Here is a 20,344-nt window from a genome sequence, read left to right on the forward strand (position 1 = left end):
GATAAATGAGAGGTGAGGATGGGGCTGGAGGAAGGTAGCTGAGAAGGTGATAGGTGGATGCAGGTGGTGGGGATAATTGTGATAGGTTGATGGGAAGGGTGGAGCGGATAGGTGGGAAGAAAGATGGACAGATAGGACAAGTCAAGAGAGTGGTGCTGAGTTGGAAGGTTGGGTCTGGGATGAGGTGGGGGGACAGGAGAGTTGGAAACAGGGTACAACTGGATTTTAATCTGATGGGCCAATAGGCCAAACAGTGACAGATAGAGTTTAATTTAGATAAATGTGTGGTGCTGCATTTTGGAAAGGCCAATCAGGGCAGGACTTTATACACTTAAATGTAAGGTCCTGGGGAGTGTTGCTGAAAATAAAGAGCTTGGAGTGCAGGTTCATAGTTCCGTGAAAGTGGAGTTGCAGGTAGACAGGACAGTGAAGAAGATGTTTGGTACATTTGCCTTTTTTGGTCAATGCATTTAATATAGGAGTTGGGAGGTCATGTTGCGGCTGTACAGGACATTGGTTAGGCCACTTCTGCGATACTGTATTCAGTTCTGGTCTCCCTGCTACAGGAAAAATGTTGCCAAACTTGAAAGGGTTCAGAAAAGATTTACAGATGTTGCCAGGGTTGCAGGTTTGAGCTATAGGCAAGGGTAGTTTTCTTAAACTCCTGAGGGGTATGGATAGGGTGAACAACCAAGGTCTTTTCCCAGAATCGCAGAGTCCAGACTAGAGGGAATAGGTTTAAATTGAGAAGGACCTAAGAGGCGAGGTTTTCACACAGAAGGTGATGTGTGTGTGGAACCAGCTGCCAGAGGAAGTGGGTAGAGGCGGGTACAGTTGCAACATTTAAAAGGCATCTGGATGGGTGCATGAATAGGAAGGACTTAGCGATATGGGCTAAATGCTGGCAAATGGGACTAGATTAGTTTAGGATATCTAGTCGGCATGGACGAGTTGGACCGAAGGGTCTGTTTTCATGCTCTGCAGCTCTCTGACTCGATGGGTCTGTGTGAACTTTATCAACCTGAAAAACCATGAGAAAGTCTGTAAATAAAATAACTATGTGGTTCATATTGTTCTCTGAACTGCATTTCATATATCATCCAACAGCAAAATAAGCAGCTAGTCCAACAACACTAATTTCGTTAATCTTAGCTTGAAATCTTGTCCTGTTTGCGAAGAATTTTTTTACGCGGATAAAAAAATCTAGTAGCCGGAAATCTGACATTAAGCAAATCAGTGAATGTTGTACATTTCTGGGCGTTCCATTTAGTGTTGCTAAGCTTCAGTTGTGCTAAGTAACAGGGGAGTTTCGCTTTCTCTCCCTCGTTTTCAAATGGTGTGATGAAGACAGCACCTTCTGCAAATACCGTCTGTAGGGTATCAGAGCTGCAGTTATGTCATCCAGGAAAGTTACTGCTTGTCCTCCGTACCATTCCTGTCACAGTGAATCTCCAAGGTCGTGTCAGAGAAGTCCGAAGACTGCAGTGGAGCTACCCCACACATCGGGGCACAGCAAGAGGAATGCAGGGAGAAGGGAGCAGAGCTGGGCTACAGTGAGTTCCACTTCCCAGGTCCCAACCACCAGACCGGGCTCCGGCCCCAGGAGTGTTTCTGTGAACCGGCACTGCACGCCGGCACCGCCGGCACAGACACAGCTCAGGAGGACGGGAACAACACAGGTAACAGCAGAACTCGTATTTTCGACTATATTTACCCACACCGCCCCGCCCTCCATTTCTCGTTATTATTGGTCATGTGACATATCAAGATAAATGTTTTCCTGTTATTACCATCTTACACACTGACAATTTTTTATCGCCCCGCCAATTCTCTCTGTGAAGATTCACCCAGAAAAAACTGATTTGGAGGAGCTGGTGTTGGACTGGGGTGGACCAAGTTAAACATCACACAACACCAGGTTATAGTCCAACAGGTTTATTTGGAAGAACTAGCTTTCAAAGCGCTCTTTCTACTTCAGGTGGTCGTCACAAATAAAACTGTTGGACAATAACCTGGTGTTGTGTGATTTTTAACTTTGCCAAGAAAGACTGTCTACCATGGCAATCCCTCTGTCAAATTTTGTTTGACAGCATGGAATATTTCACATTTATAAAAAACGCCCTGACTATTGTTATAGGGTAGGCGTGACGGGCACCAAAACAGACAGCTGCCAACGTGGGAAACAGTTCTGTAATTTAACAGTCAAATACAGATCCATCTCTAAGCCAGGAGACCACCTGCTGAATAGATTGATTAGAAAATAACAAGAGTTGTTGGGTTGAAATAGTACTGCTAACTGCACCTCATTGGCCAGAAGGCTGCATGCGGCAAAGATGTGCTGCAGCATTTTGATTTCAGCAGGCAGCTAATTGTTCACCTCTAGAGACAAGAAATATGTCTCATAACATTCAAAATTTAGAAAATTCTGATGAGCCCCAAATGCCAGTGGTAGAATAGAGGGCATTTTTCATCTCATATGATTTCAGAGATGTTTCAAAGGACATTACATATAAACAATGTCTTGACATGTTGTAATTGCCATAATATTTGGTGTATTTACTCAGTCACCTGCAAGAAAACTAGATACAAAGACAAGTTGGTGGAATTTACGTGGCTTTAAGAGGTTATTTTGTCCATTTTTTTAAGAAAGAGGGGTTTTAAGACAGAGCTATCTAGTTGAAAAGGCAGTGAACAGCTTGTCCGACCTTGGTTTCGTTTTGAATGTTGGAACAATAGAAGCAGCCTGATTGGGGATGGTCAAGCCTCACAAATCCAGTATCTTTAGTTTTAACTTTCAGTAGCAGAAGCTGCTGGGGTTTTGTAAAGCTACACATCTCTCTCTCTGCTACAGCTAAAAGCTGGAGTTCTGTCTTTCTCAGAATTGACTTTTGATGTTCTTTTCTCCTGGACTGGAGAATTACATGTGAGACAATCTGTTTTCTAAATTTGTGTTTTGCCAAGGCTGTGTTTATGGGATGTTGCTATACTGGAACAGTTAATTAGTAATAGTTACTGTATCAATTGTTCTGTTAAGTTTTCCAATAAAGTTAAGTTATTCCAAGTTCCTCTTTCTTTTGTTGCATTTTAACTACCGTGTTTGAATAAATTGTGTTTTGCTTAATGGCAAGTAATTTGAACGTTCAAATTGCATCTGGAACACAGCACCTAACATTTACCTTAGAAAATAAGAAAAGTTAGGGTCTGGGCTTCCTTCTTAATATATTTTGAAGAGGTCTGATCTGTTCCATAACAATCTGAGGAAGTGATTTTTTCATATAGTGGAAACTTTGTGTTTAGTTGCTCAAAAGTGCCCTCTTCACAAATATTCTTCACCCCATCCTTCCTTAAACTTGTTTTCATATCTAAACCAGAACACTGACACAGGTAACACAAATGAGCAGTATGTTAATTTTTTAAAGACAGGTGTTGCCAGAGTTGCTGTGATTCTCCAGCACTTTCTGCTTTTGAGTCTTAGAAAACCAAAGCACAGAATGAGATAATATGGTCTATCAAGTTTATCCATCTCTCTGCAAGAACAATTTGTCTAGTCCGACTTCAGTAATCATGCCTGACTTTGTTTAAAAGTCTATGGTAGCAGAGTTTAGCCCAATACAATAGCTGAAGGGTGTAAGGCCAGGGAGCTGAAAGGCCTAACATGCTAAACTAATGCCAGTGTAAGAATTTGGTTTGGCAGGTAAATCTAAATATTCTACTTGTAGTTATAATGAAATTAAAGCAGTTGTAAGAGTTTTGTTTTGTTTCATATATCAATGATTTATAGACTGAATTGTTTGCAAAACAAGCTTCTGAACATGTATATGACTTTCTTTGTGAATTATTTTTATCCTTTACTTAAGTCTTATTTCATAAATACATTGCTGGCAAATTTACTAATCTTGCTTGATTTTGTTTAAAAGATCTATAGTAGCAGAATATAGACTAAAATGAAGTTTTATAATGGATTCAGTCAATATCATATTATATTCTATTGACCTGAGATATTTATCTGTTCTATTAACTAAAAGCAAAGACTTCCAAATAGCTTATACAATGAAACAAACAGGAGAGAAATTGGTTCTGGAGTTTTCAGTTATCAAATGTATGATCAAGTTGGATGTCATGGGGTAAACAAGAATCCCTGTTTACCCAGAAAGGAATCTGTGGTAAGCATGAACAATATTTTTAATTGACTTATTGAATTAACAATATACATTTTCACTTTTTTTGTGCTTATTTGAAAAACACCATCTTGTTGCAAGGACTATCTGTGCTTTACATTGTTGTGATAATTCTTAGAGAAATTAGGTTACTTAAACCTATAATAGTGGTTTGACTTATGAAGAAGCAACTGCTTACAAATTAATAGAAATTATTCTTACATTGGATATTTTCTGGAAGGAACTCAAGTTCCATACATTCAAGAATGGTGAGTGAAATATATGTTGAAACAATCTTAAAAATATCAAAGGTAATGATTTCATCAGTGCAGTTAAGGATTGTTTGGTTGATTTATTTATAAATTGTACAACCTTGTTGGAGAATGACAATATTCTCCTTCCTAAACACTATTAGAACCCTTTCTGATTTTTCATTTTTTAAAAACTTGTTCTTTTATTAATTTTGGTTTGAAGCTGTGAATTAGTTACTGTGAGCTAAAATGACTTTTGGACTGTGGGTCAAAAGCTTGTATTCAAAGGAAAATAAAGGAAAACAAGCTTTTGTTTATTCCTGAGGCAAAGCCTGGCAGCTTATTGCAGGTTGGTTCCTGATCAAAAGGTTTGGCAGATGCTTGGTCACTGGCGAGGAATATTATATTTAAACAGATAGCAAGTTAGCGACTATTCAGTTCTGTACCTGGGAATTGTTTCCAGCAAATCTGGAAATGACCTTATACACAAGCAGATGTTGAATGGTAACTGAGACCTTGTGCAGGAGATGGTCAGTCTGTCAGGGATTATCGAGTTTGACTTGGTTTTGGACTAAGTTTTCAAAAAAAAAGCTACTAATATTACAGCATGAAAATTTGACAGCTCCCTGCCTAACCTTCCATTAGCAGCGCTTGCAAGCTCAGAGAATAGAAAACTAAGGCAGCATGGTGGATCAGTGGTTAACACTGCTGCATCACAGCACCAGGGTCCCAGATTTGGGCGACTGTGTGTGTAGAGCTTGCACATTCTCCCTGTGTCTGCGTGGGTTTTCTCCAGATGCTCCGGTTTCCTCCCACAAAGATGTGCAGGTTCAGTGAATTGGCCATGCTAAATTGCCCATAGTGTTAGGTGCATCATTCAGACGGAAATGGGTCTGGGTGGGTTATTCTTTGAAGGGTCACTATGGACTGGTTGGGCTGAAGGGCCTCTTTGCACACTGTAGGGAATCTAGTCCAAATTATAGTTATTACTGCTTGAGTGAACTGTAAATGTGACCCTGGTGGGCATCTCCAAAAGGTTGATGAAGAAGTCTGCACCTATACTTGTGGAACAATGCATCATGAAAATCACTGTTAGGTAATCTGGCCAGTTTTGTTATTTTCCTTGATTTCTGCCTGTCATTTGTGTGAATGGGACTGAAAATAGGGTTTATGCCTTTGACAAATTAGACTATTTCGTTGTTTAATTTTTGCTCTGCTGAAGTTAACATGTTGTTAATAAATTGCTAAGAGTTTGGCAAGCTACGAGCTGGTGGCTGGAATTGATTACTCACAAAGTCTGGGATTGATTATTCAAAAATTCCATTAGGAACAATTAGGATCAATTTTGACAGTTTTTGAAGGCTTTAATTTTATAGTGTTATGAATACAGAGGTAGGAAGGCTGATTTTGTTTGGCTGTCTGTCTCCATGTCATAGCAAAAGACAAATTTTATGATCCCCTGTTGAATACAACTCCTTCCTCCTTCTTGTACTGAACCACAGATGAATCACAAGGTTACATTCAACCAGATAGGTTCCTCAGCATTTGATCCACTGTGTTCTTTATTGGAGTTGTAGAAAACTAATCCTGTTTTCTATCAGTGCCCTGAATCTCCATCCGCTTTCTAATATTTATCCAATATTTAGTTTTGAAAATTCCAATCACCACTATTCTGTGCTTAAATATCCCAATTCCTAACAATCTGAAAAAGAAGTTTTTTTTTACCATTTAAAAAAATTCACCCATGAAATGTGACTGTTTTTGATAGACCCAGCATTTATTGACCATTCCTAATTGCCTGGGAGAATGCAGTGGAGAGCTTCCTTCAGGTATCGCTGCTATTCTTGGATGTGGAGATACCCTTGGTGCTGTTAGGAAAAAAGTTCCAAGACTTTGACCCAGTGATGTTGTTATGAGCAGGCTCAATTTGTTAGAGTTTCAGACAGGAAACTGCAAATTGTTAATCTCTTGGGTGAGGAAGAATGAACTGACTCTCCTTTATTCGCCATTCCTCTGGTTAATTGCATCAAGGTTAATTTTACAAAAAAGGATCCTTTTCTTTGAGGATACCTTTCTCTCCAACCAGATTTATGTTCTAAAAGGAATTAATTTGCCATGCTTTCTTGAGTTAATGAGAGAGTGAGTTTATTGTTTTTTAAGCACAAGAAGAAATTATAATGCAACACATTTACAAACAGATTAGGCCAAGATGTAAATCTGAACAAAATTTATAAAGTCTGAGTCATTTGTGAAGAGGAGATAGTAAGAAGTTGTGATTGTTACATGGGAAGATACTGATTGTGTTGACATTCGTAGTTGAACAATTAATTTTCTGATTTTGAGTTTACAGGTTGAATCCAGTTATATTTTCCCTGGTTTATTTCAACAGTGTAGAGGTGTGTAATGGCTGTTGTCATACTGTAACCTTTGCATCGCACAACTGTACATATTTGTGGGTCAGGTCACTAACATGCACAGAGCAAGGGTTGTGGTTAGACTAAAACATAACGAGAGGTAGTCAGCTTCTTCTTATTGTTCCATTTTTTTTAGTCTTTCTTTCTGAAGTTTTCCTAGCTCTGTACAGTGTGGGCACACCATGAGTCTATACAAGACTCTGAAAGTCAGTGATTGAATTTAAACCTGCAGTTATCTTTTATTATCAGCTGTGGTGCCCTCATTTAATAAACAAACATATGCTGAAATTATAAGTTTAATAATTCTGAAAGCACTTCAAAGTTTTGTTCTGTCATCATGACACAATGAAGAGACCTTTTAAAAGACAGTTTGAAATTGATTACCTCCTGTTCTTGGCTCCATAAGCAGAAGAAATACTTTTTCTTTCTTTACACCATCAATATCTTTCGAAATAATCAAAATCTATATTAATTCCTTTGTTGACCTCATCTGCTCCAGTGAAAATAGATCTGGAATTTCATAAACCTTCACAAAGGTAGACCAGGATGTGCTGTCAAAATAACAGTAAGGCTATTGGCACTAAGGTTGCTCATTAGTGACAGATACAGCAACTTCAAGGGATTGGCTGATGTGTGATTAACTATCAATGTCTAAAAGTAACTTTCCCAAGTTTCATCTCTTTGCCATTAGCTTACTTTAAACAGCAGCTCATCCTGATAGCTTGGCTGTTTCTTTTATCTTATTTGCTTCTAGAGTCTTGGGTTTCATTTTACAAGTCTAAGTTTAAACTTTATCAACCTCTGAGCAAAGAGGGCAACAGTGAGGCAGTTCAGAAAATATAGCTAGTTTTAGGGAAAATGCTGGTTGCAATTAAGAGTGGTAGACCAGGAGCCTTGATGCGAAGTGGGTGCAGTTGCAGAGATAATGTGAGGCAGCTGAGAGCAAAAAGTGGCACTTGCCCTTGAAGAGCGGAGAAGGTCATTAACTTGCTTCCTGCACTGCTGGGAGTTCTTCCAGAATATGCACGCTGCACTGACCCAGGTGCCAACTTCACCCAGACTGGCAGGGTCTGGTGGCGTGATCTCTTTTCTGTTGAGGAAGGAGAACAGCTTTACTCTCCAATAATCTGCCAAGTGTGACCTCCAGATCCCTGATGCTAAATCAGTGTGTTAAGTTGCCTTTGTCACTATTCTCTGGGGTAAGTCTTCCCACATTGCAACTATGAATGGAAGTTCCTGGGCTTACAGCGTTTGACCTGTGGTTTAAACATGATGCTGCCAGCAGAAATCGTAGTCAGTCCCTGTAGTATTGCGTACTTCCACCTGCTGGTGAGTGTGAGATAGCTTGAGAGTGACTGGAGAGTTGTAGTGCATGTATAATGAGGTCAGCAGCAGAGAATTGTGGGACAGAGCTTGCCAGAGCTCAGAGTTAAAACATGCATTAAACTCACAGAATTAACACTTTCCCAATTTTTTGGTAAAATTCAATCATGGGTACTCATTTTACATGGTGATAAATATCAATGACTGCCATTTGAGCTCTAGGTAAAAAAAGTATGGTTTTTCAGGCCTAGTTGTATAAGAAATTATTTTTGGATAATACAAATGCAGCAATATAACTCAATTGGATTTTACATAAGATTTTCATTAAATCATTGTATCATGAAGAAAATAGATAAATATGCCTACAGAGAGCAGTTTGGAGAAGGAGGCTAGCTGGTTTCTCAAGAAGAACATAACTCATAGAATCATAGAGTAAAGGCTTAATTCTACACACCCATATGTTCCGGAGCATTCAAAGACATATTGGGCAGATTTTCAACGTAGCTATGGGAAAATGATATGCAAGTCAGTTTCATGTCCCAGTCGTGTGCCTAAACTGGAAACATAAGTGGTTTAAATCGGTCAGCTGGTGACCTCAGTGTGCAGTCAGAGATGGCAAGCTCCTCTGGGAGCTGACTGTATGATGTCAGCAGTAAATGCAGGTGACAAAGCAGGTGTTACGGGCTGCCCGTCCTAAGAGGAATGGGCCTAGAGGACAAGATGGTGGGAAGTGGCCCCTTCAGTTAACCTTTTAAATATAATTTCAGCAAAACTTTTCATTGGTCCTGAGGTGACCAAAATGTACACCAGCCTGTTCAGGATTCCTAAAGGGGCTGTTAACTGGCAGCATGACAATTTAACAAAGAAACTGACTGGTTCACTGTTTGTAATTCAAATTTGGAATCATTCTGCATGTGCCAAATTCTGAGGCACGGTTCCTTAGAATACTGTCAGGGCCCTTTGGTGTGTATTGATGTTTAGCCTAGTATCCAGAACTCTTTAATTTATCCTCAGCTTGCAAATCCTTTTGGCAAGGATAAGATCTTCCCTTTCTTGTATTTAACTTCTTTGAGAACCTATAAGGCACAAGACAGCAAACACTCAAGAAACTTACCACTATTCAGGACCAAGTAGCTGCTTGATTGGCATCAAATTCACAATTATTCATTCCTTTCGCCACCAACATTACTGAGGGTCTATACAGAGTGCCTTCCACATCCGCAACCATGACCATCTAGAAAGAAAATGGCAGCAGATACGTGGGAATACCACCATCTGCTCGTTCCCTTCTAAGCCACTAACCATCCTGACTTGGAAATATATCACTGTTCCTTTATTGTTACTGGGTCAAATTCCTGGAACTCTCTCCATTATGGTATTATTGGTCTGCCTGAGCCAAATGCATTTCGGCAGTTCAAGAAGGAAGCTCACCACCACCTTCTCAAGGGAGATTAGGGATGGACAATAAATGCTTCCCTGGCCAGCAAACCAAAACTGAAGTTTTAAAACTTCTGAGCCAGTAATAACAATGGGTATGTCATTGTTAGATCAACAATTGTTTTTTTCTGGAATAGCACACTAACAATAATAACTTAATGCTATGTTAGGCCTATGTTTGAATGTGCAGAATCGTGTATACATCACTCATTGATGGCTTTAATACATGTGGTACATTTGTTTAATCTGGCTGTACAATCCCAATGTCTGAGCTTGCATACCTGAATTTATTGCTCCATTTTATTTGTCATGGAAATGCTTATTACCATTAATCTATCATTCGCAAAACCTGAATGAATTTGCATGAAGGATGATCAAACTTCACATCCATCTCTTTCAGGAAAGAAAACCAGAAAGAGGTGAAAGTCTGCATTCTTTTGAAAATGCAAATCGTTTAACAGATTACGGTAACCACAAACAAAACATTGTTGATGCAGAAAAACAACAAAAGCCATTCAGAAGTTCTCATAACAATGAAAGTAAGTGCATGTACAGAAATTTTATGAATGAAGAATTTTTTAAAAAATAATGTTAAAGATGTAACCAAATGAATCTTAGGAGTACTAATCGATTTCAACAATCAAAGAAAGCATTCAGTTAGGTGCCCCATAACAATTAAACAAATCTTCCTTGCGTCTTTTCCTGACCTAGTTGATGCTCCTGAAAATGTGAAAATTTATTAAGAGCTTCCATCTTATTGAAACTTCAAGCCAATTCATATCCAAGAACCTGCTTTTAAAAAGTACATTTTGACATCTGTGACAAATTGCAACACAGTAACTAAGACAAACCATTCGAAAACAACACTACAACTAAAATAATCCAAACATAGTTTGAAAAAAAATTCTCCAATCCTCCACTGTTGACCAATCCTTTAAACAAATTGCAGATTTGCAAATTTGCCAAACATTAATCTGTTCTTCTCTGGGCTATACGCTATCTGAATACCACGTTGTGTTGAAATCTCTCTTAATTTTGAGGTCTATTGTTTCAAAGTTATTGGGCAAAGATATTTAATTAGAAGCAAAGTACTGAGGATGCTGAAGATCTGAAGTAAAAAGAGAAAACATTGGAGAAACTCAGTAGGTTTAGTGGCAACTGCTGGGACAAACAGACTTAACAGTCATTATGGTCACTTGGGAACAGGCAAAACAATACTTCACACCATCTTCTGCATCAGGTATGATAAGAAAAACATGTCTCTTCATTAGATGCAGTTTTGTCCCACAGGGACAGATGAGAATTCGTATTGCCTATGGAGTCAGCTGGAATAGCTTCGACCGTATTGGTTTTATTTTCAATGAATATTGCCTGTATTACTAGATTGTTAGCATATGCATCTGGTACAACATGCAACATCATTAATGCTTCTCTCGTCTGTTTGGGTAAAGATATACAAATTGCTGTGTGAAATTTTCTGGTTCGTATGTTCTTGGGAATGCACCATGTAGAACTGACATTCAAAGCACCAGCTTGTCTCAATAATACTGCTCTAATCTGAATCAAATGATTGTCCAACTGTGGAATGTATTCATATAAATTAGTCTAATGCTCCATTGAAGCACCGAAGAAATACATTACCAAAGAAATTAAACTTATCTACTTGTACAGAAGTCACGAATAGTAACAAATGTAATGTTTCTACCCTGTGACTCACGCAATACAATTTTAACAGACAGACAGCTATTTCATTTTTTTTTGTAGAGACTTGTTCAAATTGACTACTATGATTCAAGTTCTACAGGACAGCATGGTGCTCGGTGATTAACAGTGCAGCCTCACAGTGTCAGGGACCTGGGTTTGATTCCACCCTTGGGTAACTCTCCGTGTGGAGTCTGCACATTCTCCCAGTGTTTGTGTGCGTTTCATCCCATAGTGAAAAGATGAGCAGGCTCGGTGGATTAACCATGGGAAATGCAGGTTACAGGGATTTGGTGGGATGCTGTTTAGAAGGTTGGTATAAACTTGATGGGCTGAATGGCCTGCTTCCACACTGTAAGGATATTATGATTCTCATCAATACAGAGGAAGGGGAGAGGGTCACAAAATTCAAGTGAGTTGGATGTGATATTATGAGACTTTGTTTTTATCTTTATTGCTTTACTTGCTGAGTGGAGGAAATAACTTGGGGGTGGGGGTGGGGGTGGGTTCATCACAAAGAAGTGAATAATGTATTATTTCTTTTCATAGCATTTGTGACACTCGTCAATACAAAGAATAACTGCTGTGTAAATGCCCTTCTGCAGACCTTGTTTATAATTCCAGAATATAGCAACCTACTGTTGAAGTAAGTTCTGGTTTTGCTGATTTACTTGCATTTTTTCTGTTTTATAACTAATTAAGACTACTGTTATATCACACAATTTATCTTCTAGCAGATTTTGCAAAATTTAGTATATTTGAGAAACACCTTTTGTTATATTTTACATGTGCACAAACAATACTACCCTAACCTAATTGAAGGCTCTTTTTTGATAACTGTATAACTCATTGAAAAGGTAACCAGACTGAATTTTGGCTTAATGAGGAAATCATGCTTCAGTTATATTGAACGTTTGGTCAGAACACATCTAGATATTGGATTCAGTTTAGAGTAATGAAACACAACAATAATAATTTAGGTTTACATAGAATCTTTAACATAATGAAAAGTAAAAGTATTATATTAAAAAGTAAAAGCAGAGAACATAAGGAGATTTTAGTTTAGATGACCAAAATGTTTAACTCAAGAGGATAGTGCTTCAAGATGTTGCGCATAGACTTTGTTAAAAATCACGCAACATCAGGTTATAATGCAACAGGTTTATTTGGAATCACTAGCTTTTGGAGCTAGTGTTTCCTTTGGTTGCTACCACCTGATGAAGCAGCAGCACTTCAAAAGCAAGTGCTTCCAAATAAACCTGTTGGACTATAACCTGGTATTGTATGATTTTTACTGAGCTGAAAATGTGTTGCTGGAAAAGCACAGCAGGTCAGGTAGCATCCAAGTAACAGGAAATTCGACGTTTCAGGCATAAGCCCTTCATCACGAATGAGGAAAGTGTGTCCAACAGGCTAAGATAAAGGTAGGGAGGAGGGACTTGGGGGAGGGGCGATGGAGATGTGATAGGTGGAAGGAGGTCAAGGTGAGGGTGATAGGCCGGAGTGGGGTGGGGGCGGAGAGGTCAGGAAGAAGATTGCAGGTTAGGAGGGCGGTGCTGAGTTCGAGGGAATCGACTGAGACAAGGTGGGGGGAGGGGAAATGAGGAAACTGGAGAAATCTGAGTTCATCCCTTGTGGTTGGAGGGTTCCCAGGTGGAAGATGAGGCGCTCTTCCTCCAACCGTAGTGTTGTTATGTTCTGGCGATGGAGGAGTCCAAGGACCTGCATGTCCTTGGTGGAGTAGGAGGGAGAGTTAAAGTGTTGAGCCACGGGGTGGTTGGGTTGGTTGGTCTGGGCGTCCCAGAGGTGTTCCCTGAAACATTCCGCAAGTAGGTGGCCCGTCTCCCCAATATAGAGGAGGCCACATCGGGTGCAGCGGATGCAATAGATGATGTGTGTGGAGGTGCAGATGAATTTGTGGCGGATATGGAAGGATCCCTTGGGGCCTTGGAGAGAGGTAAGGGAGGAGGTGTGGGCGCAAGTTTTACATTTCCTACGGTTGCAGGGGAAGGTGCCGGGAGTGAGGTTGGGTTGGTGGGGGGTGTGGACCTGACGAGGGAGTCACGGAGGGAGTGGTCTTTTCGGAACGCTGATAGGGGAGGGGAGGGCAATATATCCCTGGTGGTGGGGTCCGTTTGGAGGTGGCGGAAATGACGGCGGATGATACGCTGTATACGGAGGTTGGTGGGGTGGTAGGTGAGAACCAGTGGGGTTCTGTCCTGGTGGCGGTTGGAGGGGCGGGGCTCAAGGACGGAGGAGCGGGAAGTGGAGGAGATGCGGTGGAGGGCATCGTTGATCACGTCTGGGGGGAATCTGCGGTCTTTGAAGAAGGAGGCCATCTGGGCTGTACGGTATTGAAACTGGTCCTCCTGGGAGCAGATGCGGCGGAGACAAAGGAATTGGGAATATGGGATGGCGTTTTTACAGGGGGCAGGGTGGGAGGAGGTGTAGTCTAGGTAGCTGTGGGAGTCAGTCGGTTTATAGTAGATATCTGTGTTGATTCGGTCGCCCGAGATAGAAATGGAAAGGTCTAGGAAGGGGAGGGAGGAGTCTGAGACGGTCCAGGTGAATTTGAGGTCGGGGTGGAAGGTGTTGGTAAAGTGGATGAACTGTTCAACCTCCTCGTGGGAGCACGAGGCAGCGCCGATACAGTCAACTGTTCAACCTCCTCGTGGTATGATTTTTAACTTTGTTCACCCCAGTTCAACACCGGCACCTCCAAATCACATAGATATTATAATGGAACATTGAGATAAAAACAAAAATGGCTGGAAAAGTTCAGCAGTTCTAGCAGCATCTGTGAAGAGAAACAACAGTTAATGGTTTGAGTCAGTTCTAAGGAAAGCTCACTTGATTGGAAATGTTAACTTTGACTTCTCTTCACATACGGTGGCACAGTGGTTAGCACTGCTGCCTCACAGCACCAGAGACCCAAGTTCAATTCCCGCCTCAGGCAACTGTCTGTGTGGAGTTTGCACATTCTCCCAGTGTCTGTGTGGGTTTCCTCCAGGTGCTCAGGTTTCCTCCCACAGTACAAAAATGTGCGGGTTAGGTAAATTGGCCATGCTACATTGCCCGTAGTGTCAGGTGAAGGGGTAAATGTAGGGGAATGGGTCTGCGTGGGTTGCTCTTTGGAGGGTTGGTGGGGACTTGTTGGACTGAAGGGCCTGTTTTCACACTGTAAGTAATCTAATCATATGCTGCTAGACCTGCTGAGTTTTAGTTTTAGTTTCTGATTTACAACATTCAAAGTTCTTTTGGTTTTCATAATGGAACACCGAAACTGGACTACAGAGGGAGATATTAGGCAGATGGCAAAATGGTCAATCAAAGTGATTTGACAAGGAATATCTTATAAAGTGAAAGGTAGGCAGAGAGTTTAAGAGTGCAAATTTCATAACTTAGACCCGTGGCAGCTGGAACAATGCTGAGGGATGTCTCATATTGGCCTAGAGGAAATTTCAGAAATGTGGACGAAGAAGGACAAGAAGGGAATTGAAACTAAGCATGAGTATTTAGTCAGTGTAATCAATGAGCACAGGAGTGATAGGTGAACAGGATTTGGTGTGAACTATAAATTCACAAAGTGTCCTTAGACAGCATGTTCAAAACTCAGTCCTGCTACCGTTTAAGAATGACAAAGGCAGCAGTTACATGGTAAACAAGTCATATTTCCTTCACTGTTAGATCAAAATTCTGGAACTCCATCCCTAACAATACTGTGGTTCTACCGACACCAAATGAAATTCAACAGGTCAAGAAGAATTTATTTGGCAGAAATTTCTGCCCAACACCACTTTCTGAAAGGCAATTCGGGATAGACAATAAATGCTGGCCCGGCCAGTGACCCCGACAACCCATGAATGAATAAAAATAGGTCTTGGGCACCGATGTTTTTGAAAGACCCTGAATTTGCCAAGGGTAAAATGGAGGAGATTAGTTTGGAGTACACAGAATAGTCCTGTCTAGAGGAACATAGTTAAAAGTCACACAACATCCAGTAATAGTCCAACTGGTTTATGATTGAAATGTCAATTCGCCTGCTCCTTGGATGCTGCCTGATCGGCTGTGCTTTTCCTGCACCACATTCTTCAACTCTAATCTCCACCATCTGCAGTCCTCAGTTTCTCCTTTGTCCACCCCAGACCAACACCAGCTGCTTCACATCATAGAGAAACATAGACATGAGCAAGGATTTCAGATGCAGAGGAGCTGAAGGATGGGCGAAGGCAAGCGATGTTACATTGATGGAAATAAGCCGTCACCCTAGTGATGGCACAGATATATGGATAAAAACTTATTTTAGGGTTAAATTTGACACCAAGTTCATGGACAGATTGGTTCAGTCTCAGACAGTTGTCAGCCGAAGTGATGGGGTAAGTAGCGAAGGAGCAGAGTTTGAAAACAGTTTAAAAACAGTTTCTGTACAGTGACAGAGGCAGCAACTAATTTGGAAGGATTCAAAAATGAAGTTCAAGGGTACAAATTTGGGACAGTGGGGAAAATTGAAAAGTTTGCAAGGATTGTGCTGTAAAAGGTTGGTTTTTTGAGCAGAGGAATAATAATATGACATTTAAAGGAAAGAAGGACAACATCTGAAGAACGATTCATTTACAGTATTGGCCAACAGAAGGGGATGTCGAGTGTCAAAAGGTTAGGTGGAACAAATCAAAGAAGCAGGATGTGTGTTTCAAGAACAATGTGAACTCAGAGAATATGAGGAGAGCTAGGACATAAACAATAAAAAAAACTATTTGAATTCAGGGCTAGAACATGGCGGAGCTTTAAAGAAAGTTAGCCTTAGTGGGCTAGTGAAAGAGAGGGAAACAGTAAAGGCAACAGATTGTGTGGACTCAATTTTAGCGATAAATATATCCAGGAGTTCCTTGCACATGTTGTTTCAAGTGAATGTGAAGGAGATGGGAGAGAGTTTTAAGAAAATGGTTTATTGTAGAGAAAAGAAGCTTGAGATTATTTTGTCATTCCAGGGCAATCACAGAATAGTAAGCAGTTCGAATGGACAAAAACAGAATGCAATATTGCTTTATGTATTCAACAAGACCTGGCAGTGAACAACGAAACCTGCCATATCCATTCATATAGGAGTCTTCAGTAACCAAAGCTGTACTGGCGAATGGTCACAATAATTTTAATGGGGACTAGGGCATTAAAATGTGGAAATGAGACTAAAGTTTGACTAATTAGTAGCTGCAGAAATGTTGAAGTAAAGGGGGAAACCAGATGTTATATGGTTTAAAGTGCTTACAGGATGTTTTCTGGATCACTGTGTTGAGCAACCAACTAGAGAAGAGGCCATCCTATACTTGGTATTGTGCAGTAAGAAAGGAATAATTGGCAATCCAGTAGTATGAGGCCCCTTGGGGAAGACTGACTATAATATAATAGAATTCTTTCACTGAAATGGAGAGTGATGGAGTTGATTCTGAGATTAGGGTCCTCGAACTAAATAAAGGAAACTGTGATGTTATGAGGCACATGATAACGATGATAGATTGGGAACATCACTTTGGAAAAAAAGACATGATGGTGCATAGGCAATAGCAAGCATTTAATGTAAGCAATTGCATAGAGCAACTGCCACAATTGTTTATTCCTGTCTGGCACAAAAATACAATGAGAAAGGTGGCTTGACCATAGCTAAATAGGGAAATTAGGGATAGTAATTATTTCCATGGAAGGGACATACAAATTGGCCAAAAAAGAAGCAAACTTGGGGTTTGGCAGCGGTGAGATTTCAGCAAAGAAGGAAAAAAGGGTTGGTTATGGGTGGAACAATAGAAAATAAGGGTAAACTTACAGGATATATGCAAACTGATTGTAAAAACTTCTACAGATATATGAAGAGAAAAGGATTAGTGGAGACAAATGTAAGTCTCTTGCATTCAGAGACAGGGGAAGTTATGATGGGGAACAGAGAGATGGCAGACTGGCTAAATACATGTCTTGTTTTTGTCTTCAAAAGTGATGGACACAAATAACATCCCAAAAATGGTGAGGAACTTAACAAGAGGGAGGTGCTGAAGGATATCAGTATTAGTAAGGAAATGGTGTTGGGGAAATTGATGAAAGTAAAGGCTGATAAATCTCTAGGGACTGACTATCTAGATCCCAGAGTACTTAAGAAAGTGGCCCTGGAAATGGTGATGTATTGGTGGTCACCTTTCTGTAGATGGCCTACAAAGTCTGGATTGTAGGGTAGCTAATGTAACCCCATTAATTAGAAAGGAGGTAGAGCAAAAACAGGAAATTATAGAGTTATGAAGAGTTTACTAGACTGATTCTTGGGTGGGTAGGACTGATCTATGAAGAGAGACTTGACCAATTATGACTATATTAACCAGAGTTTCGAAGACTGAAGGAGAATTTCTGTAAAATAATGACAGGGATAGACAGGGCAGATGCAGGAAGGATGTTCCAATGACCATGGAGTCTAGAACAAATGATCACGGTTTCAGGGGTGAGTGAGATGAGGAGAAATTACTTCACCCAAAGAGTGGTGAGCTTGTGGAATTCTCTGCAACACAAAATGGTTGAAGCCAAAGCATTGAATGTTTTCAAGAAGGAGGTAGATCCAGTTCTTTGGACTAAAGGGATCAAAGGGCATGGGGATAAAGCAGGAACAAGGTACTGAGTTGGATGATCATATTGAATGGCAGAGCAGGCTTGAAGGGCTGAATGGCCTACTCCTCTTTCATTTTCTATGTTTCTATGGATCTATGGAAAGCTTACTTTTAGAGGGATGGCAGTGCAGAGAGGGCAATGTTCCTCTTGCAACATGTATGAGGTGAGGGAAGCCATTAGCCTCCCTGCTGAGTACACTTGCAAGAAGTGCACCCATCTCCAGCTCCTCCAAACCCGTGTTAGGGAACTGGAGCTGGAGTTGGATGAACTGCGGATCATTCGGGAGGCAGAGGAGGTCATAGATCGGAGCTATAGGCAAGTAGTTACTCCGAAAGTTCAAGATAGATGGGTGACAGTGAGGGGGAGTGGGAGGAGGAAGACAGTGCAGGGACCCCCTGCGGTCATTCCCCTCAAGAACAAGTATACCGTTTTGGATACTTGTGGGGGGGATGACTTACCAGGGGTAAGCAACGAGGTTCAGGCCTCTGGCACGGAGCCTGGCCCCGTTGCTCAGAAGGGTAGGGTGGAGAAAGGTAGAGCAATTGTTCTTGGGGACTCGATAGTGAGGGGTACAGACAGACGGTTTTGTGGGGGCGACAGGGACTCACGTTTGGTATGTTGCCTCCCAGGTGCAAGGGTACGTGATGTCGCTGATCGTGTTTTCCGGGTCCTTAAGGGGGAGGGGGAGCAGCCCCAGATCGTGGTCCACGTTGGCACCAACGATATAGGTAGGAAGAAGGGTGAGGATGTAAGGCAGGCTTTCAGGGAGCTAGGTTGGAAGCTCAGAGTTAGAACAAACAGAGTTGTAGTCTCTGGTTTGTTACCCGTGCCACGTGATAGAGAGTCGAGGAACAGGGAGAGAGAGCAGTTAAATGCGTGGCTACAGGGATGGTGCAGGAGGGAGGGATTCCGGTTTCTGGATAACTGGGGTCCTTTCTGGGGAAGGTGGGACCTCTATAAAAAGGATGGTCTACACTTGAACCTGAGGGGCACCAGTATCCTTGGGGGGAGGTTTGCTAGTGCTCTTTGGGAGGGTTTAAACTAACTCCGCGGGGGCATGGGAACCAGGACTGTAGCTTTAGGGTACAGGACCTTGAGTGTAGGGAGGTTAGGAATAATGCAGTGATCTCTAAGGAGGGTGCCTGTAACCAGAAAGGTGGATTGAAGTGTGTATACTTCAATGCCAGAAGTATAAGGAATAAGGTAGGTGAACTTGCAGCGTGGGTTGGTACCTGGGACTTCGATGTTGTGGCCATTACAGAGACGTGGGTAGAACAGGGACAAGAATGGCTGTTGCACGTTCCAGGGTTCAAATGTTTTAGTAGGATCAGACATGGGGGTAAAAAAGGGGGAGGCGTGGCATTACTTGTCAAAGACAGTATCACAGCAGTGGAATGGACGATGGAAGAGGACTTGCCATCTGAGGTAGTTTGGGCTGAGGTTAGAAATAGGAAAGGTGAGGTCACCCTGTTAGGTGTTTTCTACAGGCCTCCTAATAGTCCTAGAGAAGTAGAGGATAATATTGCGAGGATGATTCAGGAAAAGAGTGAAGGTAGCAGGGTGGTTGTTATGGGGGACTTTAACTTCCCAGATATTGACTGGGAGAGCTATAGCTCGAGTTCATTAGATGGGTCGGTGTTTGTCCAATGTGTGCAGGAGGGTTTCCTGACACAATATGTCGACAGGCCAACAAGAGGGGAGGCTATATTGGATTTGGTTCTAGGTAATGAACCAGGCCAGGTGTTAGACTTGGAGGTAGGTGAGCACTTCGGGGACAGTGACCACAATTCGGTGACTTTTACTTTAGTGATGGAGAGGGATAATCGTGTGCCGCAGGGCAAGAGCTATAGCTGGGGGCAGGGAAATTATGATGCAGTGAGGCATGACTTAGGATGTGTGGATTGGAAAAACAGGCTTCAAGGGAAGAACACTAATGAGATGTGGGGAGTGTTCAAGGAGCAGCTACTGCGTGTCCTCGATAGGTATGTACCAGTCAGGCATGGTGTAAAGGGCCTTGTGAGGCAGCCGTGGTTTAGTAAGGAATTGGAGTCCCTTGTGAAAGGGAAGAAGGCGGCATATGTAAAGATGAGGCGTGAAGGTTCAGTAGGGGCGATTGAGTGTTATAAGGTAGCCAGGAAGGAGCTAAAGAGGGAGCTAAGAGAAGCGAGAAGGGGACATGAAAAGTCTTTAGCTGGTAGGATTAGGGAAAACCCAAAGGCTTTCTATAGATATGTCAAGAATAAAAGGATGACTAGGGTAGGTATCGGTCCAGTCAAGGATAGTAGTGGGAAGTTGTGTGTGGAGGCGGAGGAGATTGGAGAGACATTAAATCAGTACTTTTCCTCAGTATTCACTCAGGAACAGGACACTGTTGCTGATGTGAATATGGAATCACAAATAATTAGAATGGATGCCCTGG

At 41.5% G+C, this 20,344-nt stretch overlaps 1 protein-coding gene across 3 annotated transcripts in view; it reads left to right on the plus strand.

The window, feature by feature from the left end:
- The first annotated feature begins 1,307 nt into the window (after positions 1 to 1,307).
- LOC132821589 (ubiquitin carboxyl-terminal hydrolase 47-like) overlaps positions 1,308 to 20,344 on the plus strand; it is a 48,881-nt gene continuing 29,844 nt past the window's right edge. For 2 of the 3 annotated variants that reach the window (XM_060834257.1, XM_060834256.1), the window contains exons 1-3: positions 1,308 to 1,679; positions 9,983 to 10,121; positions 11,833 to 11,929. In XM_060834257.1, coding sequence (XP_060690240.1) covers positions 1,395 to 1,679; positions 9,983 to 10,121; positions 11,833 to 11,929 — 521 coding nt within the window. In that variant the 5' untranslated portion in view covers positions 1,308 to 1,394. Of the gene's footprint in view, positions 1,680 to 4,043; positions 4,164 to 9,982; positions 10,122 to 11,832; positions 11,930 to 20,344 lie in introns of those variants that run through there. The other variant, XM_060834258.1, reaches the window with a different exon arrangement.

This window comes from Hemiscyllium ocellatum, chromosome 13 (assembly GCF_020745735.1).
Source record: "Hemiscyllium ocellatum isolate sHemOce1 chromosome 13, sHemOce1.pat.X.cur, whole genome shotgun sequence".
Lineage (NCBI taxonomy): Eukaryota > Metazoa > Chordata > Chondrichthyes > Orectolobiformes > Hemiscylliidae > Hemiscyllium > Hemiscyllium ocellatum.